Below are 15,564 nucleotides of genomic sequence, written 5' to 3'. Positions count from 1 at the left end.
TGTGTAAGGAGGTCCAGGGGATCAGAGGCGGCTCCGGCCATATCGACCGTGAATGGCAGCACCAAGCATGTTACCTTCGGCGTGCCGTGCGGTTCCCCGTGGCACAGTGGGAGGCCAGGGAGCCCCGTGTCCCCCGGGTGCTTCTTGCCCGGCTGGTGCCGGGACCTCGTTCCCTCCGAGCCACGCGGGGTGGGAAGCAACGGGGGTGTCGGCAGGGCCCCCGAGGCTCTGGCGCCCGTCCCTCACGTGTGGAGGGGTCGCGTCCTCGTGGCCGACCTGTGGGAGGAGAAGTCGGGGGGACTGGCAATTGGTGGTATTTTCTTCCTCCCCTTTACAGTATCGGCAAGAGGTGAAGGGGCAAAGTGCATATTTGCTGCCGGAATGGCGTGGGGTAAGCCTGTTGTGGGTGTTGTAGGGGAGAAATGGGTGCCCCAGGAGGCTTTGTATGGCATCGGGAGCAAGGGCAAAGGGACCAAACAGCAGCCAACTCGGCAAGTGAGATTTATTGAATGCGAGTCAGACCCAAAGGCAGGGTGACCAGGTTTCAGCAGGAAGCACACCGGACATTAAGGGGGAAAGCTGGCCACGAACCTTCGAGTGAGGAGAAGCCCCTGCCCCTTGCCTCTGGGTGCCTGTTCCTCCTCCCCCCACCCCCAAAGTTCTCAGGGAGTTCAAGGGACCCACAGGACTCAAAGCACGTCTTTGTCCTACAGGCATGCCATTTCTGGAATGCATCCCGTCAGCACCCCCAAGGACATTCCCGGCTGAGAGGAAGGAGGAGAGCGCGTCGAACACCAAGAAGTCCCACTGCGTCCCAAGGCCGAGCCCTTGCTGCACCAAGGAGCCGTCGGGAGGACCCGCGCCGTCTCCGAAAGGTAGGCATTTACAGCTTTTTTCATGAAATGCCGCTCGGAAAAAGACGTAGCATCGTCAGCCTCTTGACACAACTCGACTCATCCCGACGGGACTCTGCGATGGCAACAGTGAATCAGCAACGACGGCACGCCGCATGGATGGATGGAGACCCTGCCACGTGCCACATTATTGTTCTCTTTGTGCTATGTTATTGTTCTCTTTGTGCCATGTTATTGTTCTTTTTGTAAAGCAGCAGCACAGTACCAAAGTAGCGCAGGGACCTCAGCAGAGATCCAAAGGCAGCTGGGAGGGGGAGCAAAAGGGGGAGCAGGGCAAGTCTGCGGCGTCGAGCGAGGCCATAACTCAGCAGCGAGGCCGGACGCCGCTGTTTTGGGAGCAGGTGCAGGCCTGAGTGCTCGCCGAAGCTGTCTGCTGCCGTGGTGCGACTCCCTGCCGGGCAGGGGTTCGCAGCCCAGAGACGTCTGATATGGGTAGCGGAATGGGTGGTGTTTACTGTGTTGGAGGCGGGATGGCCGGGCGTGGGGACTAGCAGGGGCACGTGTTTGGCGGTCACGTCTCGATAGCGACAGCCCCGCACGGCATCAAGGTGCGCGGGCACCACGCGAGGCTGTGGTAAGGGGCCGGCGTCCAAGAACCGGAGGCCTCACCGAGCGCACACGGGGCAGTCCAGCGGCGGCCCGGGGGAATCCATGAGGAGTGGGAGGGAAGTTGTCCCGCAGGATGTGCCGACGGATCTCCGAGGTCAGCGGGGGGACCGAATGTCAGCGCTCATAGCGAGCGGGGTCACGGAGCCCGGGGTGGGAGGCCTGCCTGGGCTGCGAGCGCCCGTCAGCCTCCGAGTGCATCGCCCTGGCCCTGCGAGCGGCTTCGGGTGCCGAGACTCGCCCCGCAGCAGTTGCGCCGTCGGGGGACAGGGGCTCTTCGTCTGTGGGAAAGTAGTCTCAAGAAGCCGGGGAGGAATGGGACGAGATCTGGCCGGGAAATCGTGTCCCAGAGAGGGGCCGGGCCTGGGGGAGTCCTACTCGGTCTTGGTGGCCAGGGGGCCGTCGGGCACCCCCGGGCCTTTCTCTCGGAGCTTGCGCAAGTAGTCGTGGGGGCCTTTGCCCTCGAAGGCCGTGGGGCTCTTGTAGGAGCCACCGATCTTGTCCCAGAGGGTGAAGTACTGCCCGTAGTTGTAGTCGAAGTACAAGTGGTGGTCGGTGTGGTGGGCCGATCCGTTGATGATGTGCTGCAGGAGGCGGGGGACGCGGTAGTCGCCATCGTGAATGGAGATGGTCCAGACGTTGACGAAGATGTAAAGGCCCAAGTAGGTGACTTTGTGCAGGGGAAAGAGGAAGGGGTAGATGTGGTAGGGCAGGCTCTGCATGAAGCCGTCGACGGGGTGGAAGGCGTGGCTGGCGAAGGGCGTCGCGATCTTCCAGAGGTGGTGGGGCTTGTGGAAGCGCTGCGGGGAGAGGGCGCGCCGTTGGTCCCCGAGGTGGGGGCGGGCACGGGGCCCGCGTGGGCCGGCCCCTTTTTGGGTGTCCCCCGGCCGGGGACAGACTTGCCACCCAGGAGCCGGGGGGGCCGTTGCCACCCGAAGGGCGGGAGAGGCACGTGCGCCCGGAGCAGGCCCTAACGGGCTCTCGGCTCCCATCACATTGCGGACCGAGGCGAGGCCTCGCTCGGCTGGGCTCAGCTCCCCGCTCCCCCCGGGAGGAGCAGCTCGGCCGCGGCCCCAGCGCAGGGCGAGGGCTGTTGCCTGGAGTCCGCCGTCACGTCTCGTACCTTATAGAGCAGTTTGTGGTGGAGAGCGCGGTGTATCCAGTAGATGCCCATGTCGGTGAAGAAGAGGAAGGACAGCATGCTGAGGAAAACGCCCAACCAGCCTGGGGGAACAGGGACATTAGGGGTGGTGCCCGTGGGTGCTAAGGGGTGGCGAGGGCCAGCGAGGAGCTGGAGGCCGCGGGGGCGGGGAGGTGTGATGGCCCTTGTGGCAGGGTCTGTCCCGTTGAGGAGATATGGTGAGAGGGCCGAATGATCTCCCGTGACTCGGGGAAAGCCAGTCGGGCGCTGGTTTGTCGGAGCCGTGCCTGGGAAAGGGAAGGCATTCTTTTGTGGAGGGGGGTGCGTGCCGAGCAGGCTGTCGCGCCCCGTCCCTGAGCCGGGTGGGGGTGGGCACCTCCTTGTGCGGGCCTAAAGGGAACTTGGGACTATGACAAATAGATGGGACCAGCTCAAGGCAGGAGGTACCCAGGTGGATTTTGCGGGCCTCATAAGAGGTGTGCCATCATCAGGACAAATGGGGGTATGCTGCCAGCCCCAGGGGGGCTGAGGGAGGCAACCTGGGCAGCAGGGAGAGGGCGCCGGCCCGGCGGAGGGGCGCACGGGAGCAACTCACCGTATGGGGAGTCCTCGATATTGTCGTAGAGCTTGCTGTAGCCCCGCACCTCGGCAAAAAATAGGGCAACGGTGGGCACGCTGATCCAGGGGAGGGAACGCAGCGCGTAGGTGATCTCTCGACGCACCTGGTTCTGTGGAAGAGAGGGGTTGGGGGGAGAGGGCGTACCGGGAGCTGGGCAGAGACCCGAGAGCCCTGACGCCCCAGCCCCTTGTGAGGCAGGGAAGGCCGGTGTCTTGGCCGCTGGTTGGCCTTTGGCACGGGCACTTTGCCGCGACGCCTGTGCCGCAGCGTGGGGTGTGGTGTGCCGCCTGTTTGGGGAGAGGTGTGTTCGGGGCAGGGCTGGCACTGGGCGCTGGGTCTAGTATGGTGTCCGAGTGGTACTCGTTTCTGGTCAGAGATGACCGAGGGCCCGGCGTGGGCGGGCAACGGAAGGCCGAGAGGCATATTTGCTGTCACGGGTCAGACAGCCGTAGACTCGCAAAAGCGGGGTGCCGAGATGGGCATTGGTCCCTGTGTGCGTGTTGGTGGCCAGCCTCGAGCCGTGATGTGTGTGAGGGATGATTGCTGCGGCGAGGGAGCTCAGACCGCCGTCGCCCAGGGAGCGATGCGCACAGGGGAATGCAGGGAGCCGAGGTGGCCATCATCAGTTTGGGCGCATGGGGGGACATGTGCTTTTGGAGTGGCTGGGGACCCCGGGGCCGTTGCTGTTTCTGGTTTGCAGCGGTCGAGGATGGAGAGCGGGATGTGACGGGTGTATGTGTGGGGCCAGGTGTTTAGCGGGCAGGGGGGTCGCCCACATCTGGAGTGAGAAGGCCAGGCCTCAGGAGGATTGGGCGGTCCGATGTTTCTGCCAGGCCTGGATGTCAGCGGTGGGCTCTGAGCTTGTCTCAGTGTCCCTGTGTCTTCAGGGGGTTTCTAAGGGCTTGGTTTGGTAGTCAAGGGAGGGTGTCATGAGCGGCATGCAGGGTGGGGGTCGGTACGTGGGAGAAAAGCATCCCTCGAGACACAAGCGGCAGTAGAAAGCAAACAGGCAGCGGGGACAGCCCGCAGCACAGCACAGGCACACGTCACAGGCCTCCCACTGGAGGATGGTGAGAGGGATGCCAGTGGTGCGGGTGAAGCGGCGTGACGGGAGGCGCTGCAGGGCCTGGGCGAGGTGGCGCGCGGTGCACCCACCTCTAGGAACTGGGGATGTTTCTTGAGTTCATGGTCAAAGATGAAGTAGTAGCTGAGGGTGCCGAAAAGCAGGTAGAGGGTGAGTGCCCCCAGGTTGGTGATGACGAAGAGGCTGAGGAGCTGGCGGCAGGGCTCGCCTTCGGGCCAGCCGGCGGGGTACACATAGGGAGTGAGGAGGTGCCGGTCGGCGGCGTCCAGGACCAGATCCATGGCAGCTCCTGCGGGAAAGAAGGAAGGTTGGCGTGACCGGTCGCAGAAAGGGTGTGGAAGGTGTCTTCTGTCTCTCCAGCCTCTGCCCGTCCCCGGGGCCACAGGAGCCCGGTCCGAGCGGTGCAGAGGACTGGGTGCCTGTCGGGGCGTGGGCAGTGGGGTGCCGGTGGGTCGTGGCAGCGGGGAGGTCGGCCGTCTGTCTGGGTCACCTTAGCGGGTCTGTGAGGCATGTCTGGGAGATGTAGGTTGTGGGCTATAAAGCGTGGACCGTGGAAGATGCAGGGGTGGGGGGGCTGCCCTGTTTCTGTTTCCTCTTGCTGTGGGAGAGGGCATGTATGGCAGGGGAATTCCCCCCCCATGCCAGGGGAAGGGTGGCAGCGGGACGTAGATTTTGGGGAGCAAGGCCTCCTTCTCGGGCAGCACATCGTGTGCCCGGGGACCGTGGCTGTGTCTGTCTCGGCAGCCTGGGGCCTCCCGCCTGGTTTCGTGGAGTCCTGCGGGGTGATTCCAGCAGCGCTCCTCGGGGGTCCGGTGCCACCGCGGAAAGCCCACGGCAGGGACAGGACCGTGCGCGGGCAGGGAGGGTGGCGGTGAGGGAGGCGAGGGCCGCGCCGCTTGCGTCGGTGCCTGGCGTGGGGGGTCGGTGTGTTTTGGAGGCGCAGGCGAGACGGCAAGTCCTCCCCACGCCGCCGCGAGGGACGGAGCCGCGGAGGAGGGGGCGGCCCGGTGCAGGGCCGGTGGAAACGGGGCATCCCGCGGGTCCGAGCCGTGGGTGACACAGTCGGCGCGGTGCCGCGCACGGGAGCTCAGCCCGCGGGCGGGTGCGTGCGTGCCAGCGCGGGGGCCGTAGCGCCGGGGCCGCGCCCGGGGAACGGGGCAGCCGCCGGGGCCGCTCCGCTCGGCGCCCGACCCGCGGTGCCCCCCCGCGCCCCCTCCCCGCGCCCCGTACCCCGGTACCTGCCTGCGGGTCCCGGCGCGGCGGTGGGCGGGGCGGGGCGGTGCCGCCCGGTAGCGCCACGCGACGTCACCGCCGGAGCGGCTCGCGCCACCGCGGGCGGTGACGTCGTGCGGGGGCGGGGCGCGGGGTCAGCCCTGGCGTGGGCGGTCCCGCGTGTCGGGGACAGGGCGTGCGGTGCTCCGCGGGCGGGGGCCGTCCGGTGCCCGAGAGGGTGGCCCGAAGCTGCGGGGCCCCTCGTGTCCGCGGGTCCCGCGGGCCATACCGGAGGGAGGGAGACAGGTTGGAGCGCGGGGGGGGTGTTGGGCCCCTTCCCCGCTGTCTGCTTAGCAGGGCTGCGCGGGTGGCCATCCCTCGCGGCGGGAGAGCAGCGGGGCAGCCCTGGCACGGTATCGATCCAGGCGGGGGGGTGGAGGGATCGAGAGCAGCCCCGTGGAGAAGGTCCCGGGGGTGCCGGCGGATGAAAAGCTGGACGTGAGCTGGCAACAGGTCTGGCAGGTAGAGGGAGGTGATTCTGCCCCTCTACTCTCCCCCGGTGAGACCCTGCCCAGAGCGCAGCGTCCGGCTCCAGGGTCCTCGGTACGGGAAACACAGGGACCTGTTGGAGCGGGTCCCAAGGAGGGCCACAAAAATGGTCCGAGAGACAGAACGCCTCTCCTGCGAGTAGAGGCTGAGAGAGTCGGGGTGGTTCAGCCCGGAGAAGAGAAGGCTCCAGGGAGACCTTATTGCAGCCTTTCAGTACTTAGGGGGCTTATAAGGAAGATGGGGTCAGACTTTTTAGCAGGGCCTGTAGCAACAGGACAAGGGGGAATGGTTTTAAACTAAAAGAGGGTAGATTCAGGCTAAGGAAGAAATTTTTTAGAATGAGGGTGGCGAAACACCGGAACGGGTCACCCAGAAAGGCAGCAGACCATCCCACCCCCAGAAACACGCGAGGCAAGGTTGGACAGGGCTGCGAGCGACCTGACCGAGGGGAAGATATCCCCGCTTGTGGCAGGGGTTGGATGACCTGCAAAGGTCCCTTCCAACCCAAGCCATTCGATGCATCAATGATTGTAGGGTTCCATGATTCTATAAGTCTGCGCATCTAAGATTGTAGGCGGTGTCAGTCCTTTTTCTGACTGGGGTGGGAGGGAAGAATGGGGGAGACAGGGATCCCTGGTAAGCAGAGAAGGGACGCCGAAGAGCCCGCCAGGTGCTGTGGAGAGGCACATAAAGGATGGTGCTGTCGGTGGGCATAGTCAATGTGGGGATCAGGAAGGGAAAGGCAGGCCCATCCAGGGAAGCCGATGTCTGTCTATGGGAAGGCTACCTGCACAGTGGATGAAGGGAAGACAGTGGATGTAGATTGTTTTGGGTTGTAGTATGACCTTTGATACTGTCCCTCGCAGTTTCGTTCTGGGCGAGTCGCTCCCAGGTGGGAGCAGCACAGAGATAAGGAGACCAAGGGGCAGCCTCGTCGCTCTGGGCTGCTTCCTGAGGAGGGAGAGCAGAAAGGGAGGTGCTGATCCTGGCGTGCTGGCCAGGGGACACACGGGGACAGCTCGGAGCTGTGTTGGGGGAGGGTGGTCCAAAGCCAGAGGGGGCTTCCTAGAGGGGTGGCCAATGCCTTTGCCCTGTTGGCGTTGAAGGGGGATTTTGGCAGTGGCCTTAATGATAGGCTCTCACTGGTGGTCAGGCTGGCAGGGTAGACGATGGTGGGAGGTGCCTGTGAGGTGTAGCTGAAGGACTCTAGTGTCTATGGTGCACATTGTCATCTCGTGAAGCGTGGAACACAGTGGACCGAGGCACCGGAAAATACAGAAAGAGGGGTCTCGGCAGAGGCCGAGCGCAGTGGGAGGCACCTGCTACGTCTCGGAGAGCTTTGGGCATAGAGCAACTTGCAGCGGGGAAAGGAGAGTGCACTCCGTGGTGCGGAGTGGTGTGCATGCATTGCCTCTGCTCGTGTGTCGCCGTGTATGTGAAGAGGGACCAGAAAGGCTTGGAAGTTGTCTGCTGGGAGGCACTGGAAAGGGGCAAAGGAGCGGAGTGTACAGCTTTGGGGGCACGGCAGAGGTTAGGCAGGAGGAGAGGCAGGGGCGTCCTCTTTTTCCGTGGCAACTGTTTTGGGAGGGGGGCCAGAGAGGGAGGTGCTGATCCATCTTCCCTGGTGTAGGGTGATGGGATGTGAGGGATGGGACAAAAGCGACGGTAGGGAAAGTGCGTGCGATGGAGCCCTGTGGCGAATTAGGTTTGTTCTCTGGGGAGAGGGTCTCGAGGAGGCTCAAGGATCCTTTGCTGCTCTGCGCGGCTTTTGAGTTGTTGCCTCTGGTGTGGTGGCTGGGTAGAAGTGGGTCAGGATGAGGGTGGTGAGACATGGGAACAGATCGCTTGGGGCGCGTGAGGGAGGACACTGCATTCCTGGGGGTGGTGAGGAATGTGATATAGCTAAAGAGGCCCTTGCTGGAAGCGGGGGAAGACTGAGTGGGTGATTGGCAAGGGCCCCAACCAAGGTGTGGGACGGTGAATCTAAGACTGCGGTATGGCCAGCCTGACTGCATTGTTTTGCCGTGTGCCTTGTCGTGCAGAGAGGGACCAGGCACGGGCCATGCAGGGGTGGCATACCTCCTATGCTGGCTGCAGTCTGGGTTTAGAGTTTTCTGGTGGGAGCTGCTCTGGGTGTTGGATATGTGGAGGGTGCGGCGTGCTGGCGTGACCACGAGGGGCCATTGTCGGCGAGGACGTGTTGCGAGGTGGGCCTTGGTGCTCCGAGGCAGGGATGACAGTCGGCCGGCGTGAGCCATGCCTGTGGAGGGGTGTTGCAGGAGGAGAGTCAGAGATTGCTCAGACAGCTATGATCTAGTAGCTAGTTTATTGAGTTGTAATCAATAAGTTGAGTTATGTAAAATATTCAATAAGTAAGTACAGACTGGCAGTCAGTACTATTTGCTGCACCTCAAGTTAGTATGGGATACAAAGATTACCATATAAGCTTACTGTAGGTGTCTATCTATCTTAAATGTTACATGTGTGCAAAGAAATGTCACCTAGCAACACATTGATGTCTGGTGTCAGGTAAGGGAGATCTCAGCCTCGAGGGGTAACCTCGAGAGGCATCCCTGCTCAAGGGGAGATTGCCGCTGTACAGCTGGCTGCTGCGGAGGGAGAGGGCGATGGACCCTGATGGCCACAGATATTCATAGCGTCAAAGGTGGTTGATTTGTAGTCAGGTTTTGTGCAGCGTTCATGCAGCTTTGGCCGCTTATCAGCCCAGTCTGTGACCTCACTGGTGTGCTGCTTTTGGTGCTAGGTTCTCACCGGTAGCCTCACACAATAGGAGTAACTTTGGTCGGTCCTACTTGCTAAGCGTCTGCCCAGACCGGCGGTCAGTTCAAACAGGAGGAGCGCATCTGGCACAAGAGGTCTGCAGCCTGTGTGCACTGTTGAGGTGCGCTGGGCTCGGTGCCGTACGCAGCTTGTCCACGATTGCATGGCATGGGCGAGAGGCCTGCGGGCTGCTCCTCTGTGGCTTGCCGGGAAATAGGGGTTTGCTTGGCTGTCTCTTGGTGCCTTGTGAGGTCAAGGGAATGTGTGTAGGGAGGCTGTGTTTGGAAAGACGAGCTCTCAGCGCGGCCTGGGCCTGCACGGATGGAAGCAGGGTTGGCGACTTGTCCCTGGTGCCCGGTGGTGTGGTCAGAGGCGGGCATAGCAGGGTGTGGGTTGTCTCAGGGCTCTGCTGCGTGGAGGGCTTTCCCGGGTGCGCTGCCGTCAACTCCAAGGGTTGGTGTTGTGGAGCGTGGTCTCTGTGTTGATGGGTGCCTTGTCCTCGTGCCTGCTTGGGGCAGGACGGCAGTCCTATTTGCGTAGATGTATTGGTATGTGCACCCTGCTTGGGAGGTTGTGCAGGGTGTGGAGGAAGCAACTGGGATGGGTGGAAAGCTAGTTGGGGGCGGTGGGGGGGGCATGCGTGACTTGGCACCGGCTCGCTGACCTAGCTCTCTGCGTGGCACAGCATGGCCTGGCCTGGGATGTGCCTGAGAGGTGATGGGCAATGTAGGTAGGCAAGTTGCCGAGTAGATCATGGGTCAGGGAGCTTGGGGGGCAGTAGTGTGGCAGGGAGCAGGGGGAGAGGGAGAGGGAGAAGAAGGTGGTGGGCTAGATGTGGTGTAAACCTAGCTGGCAGCTCAGCCCCACACAGCCGCTCGCTCTGCTCTGGCAAAATGCGGGAAAGAATCAGAAGGGTTAAAGTAAATAAGTGAGGAAAGTGGTGGGTCAAGGAGACAGTTTAAGAGTCGGGAAGCAGAAGCTGTGCGTGCGAGCAAAGCCTAACAGGGTGAACTGTTTCCAGCACAAATCCGAACGATAGCCCTGGACTACCTACTATGGAGAAAAGTAATTGTAGCATAGCCAAAAGCAGCACACTAGAAGAGGGATTGAAGCAAAGGGAGGAACGGGAGGTGGAAGGAGGCAGCGATGCGGGTGTCTCGGCCGAGGGCTGCCGCCTTCGGTCGTAAGGAGTACTTCTTTTTATGTATGTCTGGAATGTAAGGAGGCGGGCAGGTGTGTGTTGGACCAGAAGGTGGGCTCCAGTGTACAGGGAAGAGGAGGAGGGTGGTGGGGCAACGGCAGCACGTAGGGTTTGCCTGAGGTGTCTGCGTGGAGCACGGAGATCTCGGCGAGGCGAAGGCTTGCAGTTACGGGTATGCCTTTGGAGGAGGGCTCTTTCTCGAGCAGAGCGTGCCTGGCCATGTTGAGATTTTTGCAGCAGGATCAGTGCTGGGGATGGTCTTCAGGAGCTTGGTGGAGTGAGGCAAAGCCTTGGCCCTAGGTGGGGTTTTTTCCCTTGCAGGTCTTAGGCCGACAAGGTGGGGCGAGCCCCACCTGGGCTGCTGGGGGGCCAAGAAGCTTGCCTCGCAGGAAGGGGCAACCTGCCGGGCTCAGAGAAACCTGGGGACCGTAGCAAACGAGCAGGGGCCCCCACAAGACTGCCCAAGGTAAGAGCCAGCTCGGGGGGGGAGGCCTCCCGGCTCCTTCCCTCCCACCGCGAGGGCTCCATGGAACCGGGGGCAGCCCCGGGCCGCCTCCAGCACCTGGACAGCTCCCGCGGGCTGCGGCAGCACCGAGACGGCCTCCAGCCGCTGATTGACTCCCTGGTCGGCACTGCCGGTCCCACCGCCGTCAGAGCAATACACAAAGTCCCAGCAGGCATCCTCCTCCCCCCCTCCCCAGGGTCCCACAGGCACCACCGTTAAAGGCAGGCACTCCTCCCCACCAGGCCCTCCGCTATGAGCAAGCCCCCTGCCAAGGCACCCAGGCACCAAGAGCATCACCGACAGCCCCGGCCCCCTCCGTCACCAACACCGTCAGTCAGCCAGGGACAGGCAGGCCATCAGTTGGCGGGTGGTGAGCACTTGCATAGTGCATTGCCTGCTTTGTGTATTCTATTGTTGTGGTTATCATTGTTATTATTACTGTTCTACTTTGTTTTATTTCAATTATTAAACTGTTTTTATCTCAACCCATGACTTTTCCTACTTGTGCCCTCCCGATTCTCTCCTCCATCCTACCGGAGGGGGGAATGAACAAGTGGCTGCATGGTGTTTAGTTGCTGCCCAGGGTTAAACCACGACAGCCAGTCATCAGGAGCAGTGACAGACAAGCGCTCCCCTCCATCATCATCTCCACCCAAAAGAGTTAGCTGCCTCCACTGCAGACAGACAGGCGCTCCTTCACCGTTATTGCTGGGAGGGACAGGTCAACCCTCTAAAGATAAAGACCAACAGACACTTCTCATCCACCTCAACATCATCATCATCCACTTGAGCTCCCTACCTACAATAAAGACCTCCGAGCACTCCTCCCCACCACCACCAGTTCATTACTGAGTGACTTGGTGAGCTACTGACTGACTTACCATCCACAACAACAGCCAGCCAGCACCATCATCATCTACACAGTGAGCCACCACCAATACACAGGCACTCCTCTCCATCCTCGGCTCCCTAGGTTGCCCCCAGTAACACCATGTCTTCACCACCAGAGTATGCAACCTCTGCTGAGGCCAAACAGACAGGCCCTCCTCACCATTGCCACCAACAAAGCCAGCTACCTTCAGTACAGGCAGACAGAACAGCACCCTCTCCACCCTTTAGCCACAGAGTCCGTGTAGTAGCACCAAGGCAGACATAGAGAGCGAGAAACAGGGAGGTGGGGGGAGACAGGCAAGCAGAGAGAGAGCAAGGAGACACAGAGAACAGAGAGAGAGACGAGGCAGCAAGAGGCACACCACAGGGACAGGGGAGAGGGCAAAAACGCAGAGGGAGAGAGGGCAACAAGGCTCAGAGAGAGGAAGCAAAGAGAGCAGAGAGGGACGGCAAAGAGGCGCAGAAAGAGAGCAGAGAGCGAGCAAACACGGGGGGGGTGGGCACCGAGAGGCAGGGAGAAAGAAAGACCAGCAGCAGAGAGAAAGAGACCAGAGAGGGAGAGGGGGCACAGAGGCACAGAAAAAGGGCAGAGCTCAAAGAGAGCAGAGCGAAAGAGACCAGAGGCAGCGAGAGCAAGCAGGGAGCACAGAGAGAGAGGCAGGGGGAGAGGGAGCAGAGAGCAAGTAGAGAGCCAAGAGCTAACACACACAGAGAGGGCACAGAAGCACAAAGAGCAAAGAGAAGGAGAGACAGGAAGCAGAACGGCAGAGAACACGCAGAGAGCAGAAAGCAGAGCAAGTAGAGAGCAAAGAGGCGCAGAGAGAGCAGAGGAAAGACGCACAGGGAGACAGGGAAGAGAGGCAGAGAGGGAGGGATAGCACAGGGCAAGGGGAGAGAGAGGCACACCAAGAAGAGAACAAGAAGAGGCAAAGAGAAAAGAGGCAAGTGGAGAAGGCAGAGAGAGAAACAGCAGAGAGCAAAATGGCAAGGGGAGAAAGAGGAGGGAGAGAGAGACAACACAGGGAACCAGAGCAAAACACCAGAGAAGGGAGCAAGGAAAAACAAAAAGGATAAAAGAGCAAACAGACAGAGGGAGAGACAGGGGTGGTGGGGGCAGAGGTAGACAGGGAGAGAGACAAGACAAAGAGGGAGACACACGATGGAGGGAGGGAGGAACAAGATCAAGACAGAGAATAGATACAAAGAAGACAGACAGAAGGGGGGGAGGAGAGAAGACAACAGAGGGGAGACACCAGTAAAGAGAGACAGAAAAGAAAACAGACAGAGCGCAGAGAGGGGAACAGGGCCAACAGGGAGAGACAGAGAGACCAGGTGGCAGAGAGTGCCAGGGAAAAGGGCTAGTCAGGGGAGAGGGACAGACAGGGGAGAGGCACTCAGAAAGACAGGGGAAAGGGGGGAGAGAGAAGACATTGGGGGAGAAGGGGGAAACAGAGAGACCCAGGGAGACAGAGGTACGTTAGCAGCAGGGGCAAGACACCAAGACCAAGAGCCAGGGTGGGGGGGTAGAGACATGGGCAGAGAGAGACAGAGACACACAGAGAGAGCAGGGAGTGGGACAGAGGGCCAGAGACCACCGGGAGAGCCACAGAGATAGAGGGAGCAAGAGAAAGAGAGACAGCAGAGAGCAAGGCACAGACAGACAGAAAGGGAGAGAGACACAGGGGGAGAGACATAGACAAAGAGACAGAGAGGGAGGGAGGGAGAGGAGAGACGGGGGAAGAGAGGAGGGAGACCAGAGGGAGCAGGGGACAGAGAGGGGAGAGGAGAGAGAGGAAAAGGCGGGAGGGAGAGAGGAGAGACAGGAGACGCAGACAGAGAGACAGGGAGAGAAACAGAGAGATGGGGGGCGGGGAGGCAGAGAGACAGAGTAGAGAGAGGGGAGAAGGGGGAGAGAAAGAACGGGGGGGAATAGAGGGCACCACAGGAGAGACAGGAAAGCCACAGGGACAATCGGGGAGAGGGGTAAAGCCCTTAGCAGGAGAGAGAAGACAAAGGGAACACCATAGGAGAGGCAGAGAACAAAGTAGACAACAGGGACAACCCACAGGGAGGCAGACACCGAGACGGGATGGAGCAGACAGGGAGATGGGGATAGAGAGAAAAGGGACCAAGATGGGACAGAGAGACCACAAGAGACAGAGAGCGAGCACAAGAGACACGGAGAGAGCGCACAAGAGACACAGAGAGAGAGGAGGACATGAAGAGCGACATTGGAAAGAGAGAGCGGTGGAGGAAGACAGACAGACAGGCAGAGAGAGGACAAGAAGAGGGAAGCAAGCCAGAGAGGGAGGGAGCCTTCGCTGCCACCGGTAGAGTGAGCTCCCTTGGATGAAGACAGACGGACGCTCCTCACCACCGTCAGTCATAAGTCCACTAGCACCAGGACAGAGGCCGACAGAACAAGAGACAGAGGGAAAAAAGCATCTTAACTAAAAAAAAAAAAAGCCCCAAAAAACCCAGGACAGAGAGCAAAGGCTAAAAAGCAAGGTGGGGAGAGGGGGCAAGAAGCAGAAAAAAGCCAGATATAGAGAGAAAGCAGAGGGAGACAGGGAGACATAGACACAGAGAATGCAAACCACCTACAGAGAGCCACAGAGTACACAGTAGATCAAGAGAGAGTTTAAAGTGAAAAAGACAATGGGAGAGAGAAAGAAATCAAGAGCCAGACAAAGAGAGGCTGAGAGGCAAAAGAAGACACAGACAGAGACAGAACTAGAGACTGCCACAAAGGCAGGGAGAGAGAGAGGGAGCACAACACAGACACATACAGAGAGGCAGAGACAAGAAAGACATCCAGCGAGCATGGGATTAGAGAAAGGCACAAGGTCAGGCAGACAGCAGCAGATATAGGGACAGCAATAGGGACCCCAAAAAAGACAGAGAGAGGGGGGGGGGAAAAGAGAGCACGACTTAAAACCAGAGAAAACACATGAAAAAAGAGGGAATGGCAGACAGAAAGACGGGCAGACAAACAGGGACAGAAAGAGAAACAGAGAGAGATGGATTAAGAGAGAGAGACAGAGAATACCAGAGAGAGACAGAGAATAAGGGAGAGAGACGGAGATTAAGGGAGGGGTGCACCGCACCACTGTCAGCTGCAGCCCATTCATTAGCATCAATACAGAGAGACACACAGACAAACGCTCCATACCACTGTCGACAGCTCCTCACGCTGACCGCCAGCGACCGCCCCTGCTCCTGTTCCTCTCCCCTACAACGGTGACCTCCCCCCATACTCTGCAATGGCCACCAGCCAGCCTGGCAAGCAGCCGGGGGAACGGGCATGCAGACCATCACCCACCAGGCACATGGGTAACTTGCTTGAGTGCCACCCACCTCCAGCCACCGCGCTCCTCGGCTCTCCCTGGGACTTCGGCGGAGAACTCGGGTGCCCCCTTCCCTCCCCACAACAGCTTACTACTCCCCCCCACCTCCCTACCCCCCAACCCCTGCTCATCCGACTCACCTAATAAAGCACAGGCACACCTCCTTCCTCCAGCCCAGACCCGGGCCCGCGGCTCTGATGAGCCCCGTATGCAGCCCTTGCCTGGCACCCCGAAACCCCTGTGCCCTGGTGTCCCCCATCCTTGCCACCATCACACAGGACCACACAGAATTAAGAAGAATTACAAGGCTTTTTATTCCCACGCAGCCGTTTCACAGAGTACAAACACAAGACAAGACACCAACACAGACCGCTCCCCCACACCCACCGGCACCCCCAAGGCCGCTCTTGACTCTCCTGCCGGGTGCCCCGGTGCCGCCCCGTGCCTGCAGACCCTGACCCTGCTCTCGCCCTCAAAAAACTCTGGCACAGATGCCACACAAACACAGGAGGGAATTCTGCCCCTCATTTCTCTGGCTCTCGGTCCTGCCTGCCAGAAAGCACTTCTTTCCAAACATTGGGACTGGCTTCTCACCACTGCAGCGCACTAACAGGCTTCCCAGACCCCTCGGGACGAGCTCAGCCCTCAGCCGCATGCCTCAACAGCACCTCTGCTCCAGAGAGCCGGGGTGCGATGCGCTCCCGAGGCATCACG

At 60.4% G+C, this 15,564-nt stretch overlaps 1 protein-coding gene across 1 annotated transcript; it reads right to left on the bottom strand.

Annotated features, from left to right (window-relative positions):
* Positions 1–484: 484 nt before the first annotated feature.
* Positions 485–5,719, bottom strand: SC5D (sterol-C5-desaturase). Its single transcript, XM_075172958.1, has 5 exons — positions 5,607–5,719; positions 4,436–4,653; positions 3,257–3,389; positions 2,644–2,744; positions 485–2,320 (listed from the first exon to the last, which is right to left on the bottom strand). Exons 2-5 carry the CDS (start codon positions 4,643–4,645, stop codon positions 1,895–1,897), a joined length of 870 nt encoding a protein of 289 aa, XP_075029059.1. The 5' UTR covers positions 4,646–4,653; positions 5,607–5,719; the 3' UTR covers positions 485–1,894.
* Positions 5,720–15,564: the final 9,845 nt, after the last annotated feature.

This window comes from Calonectris borealis, chromosome 24, assembly GCF_964195595.1.
Source record: "Calonectris borealis chromosome 24, bCalBor7.hap1.2, whole genome shotgun sequence".
Classification (NCBI taxonomy): Eukaryota; Metazoa; Chordata; class Aves; order Procellariiformes; family Procellariidae; genus Calonectris; species Calonectris borealis.
Note: the sequence above shows the minus strand (reverse complement) of the source record. Positions and strands in the feature narration are given on the sequence as shown.

Bases quoted from the DNA above. Each gene is read 5' to 3' on its own strand.
- SC5D (XM_075172958.1), bottom strand. From the start codon at position 4,645: ATGGATCTGGTCCTGGACGCCGCCGACCGGCACCTCCTCACTCCCTAT. The intron at 2,745-3,256 runs GTGAGTTGCTCC...CTGTTCCCCCAG, and splicing joins TATCGAGGACTCCCCATACG to GCTGGTTGGGCGTTTTCCTC. The intron at 2,321-2,643 runs GTACGAGACGTG...CTCTCCCCGCAG, and splicing joins ACCACAAACTGCTCTATAAG to CGCTTCCACAAGCCCCACCA.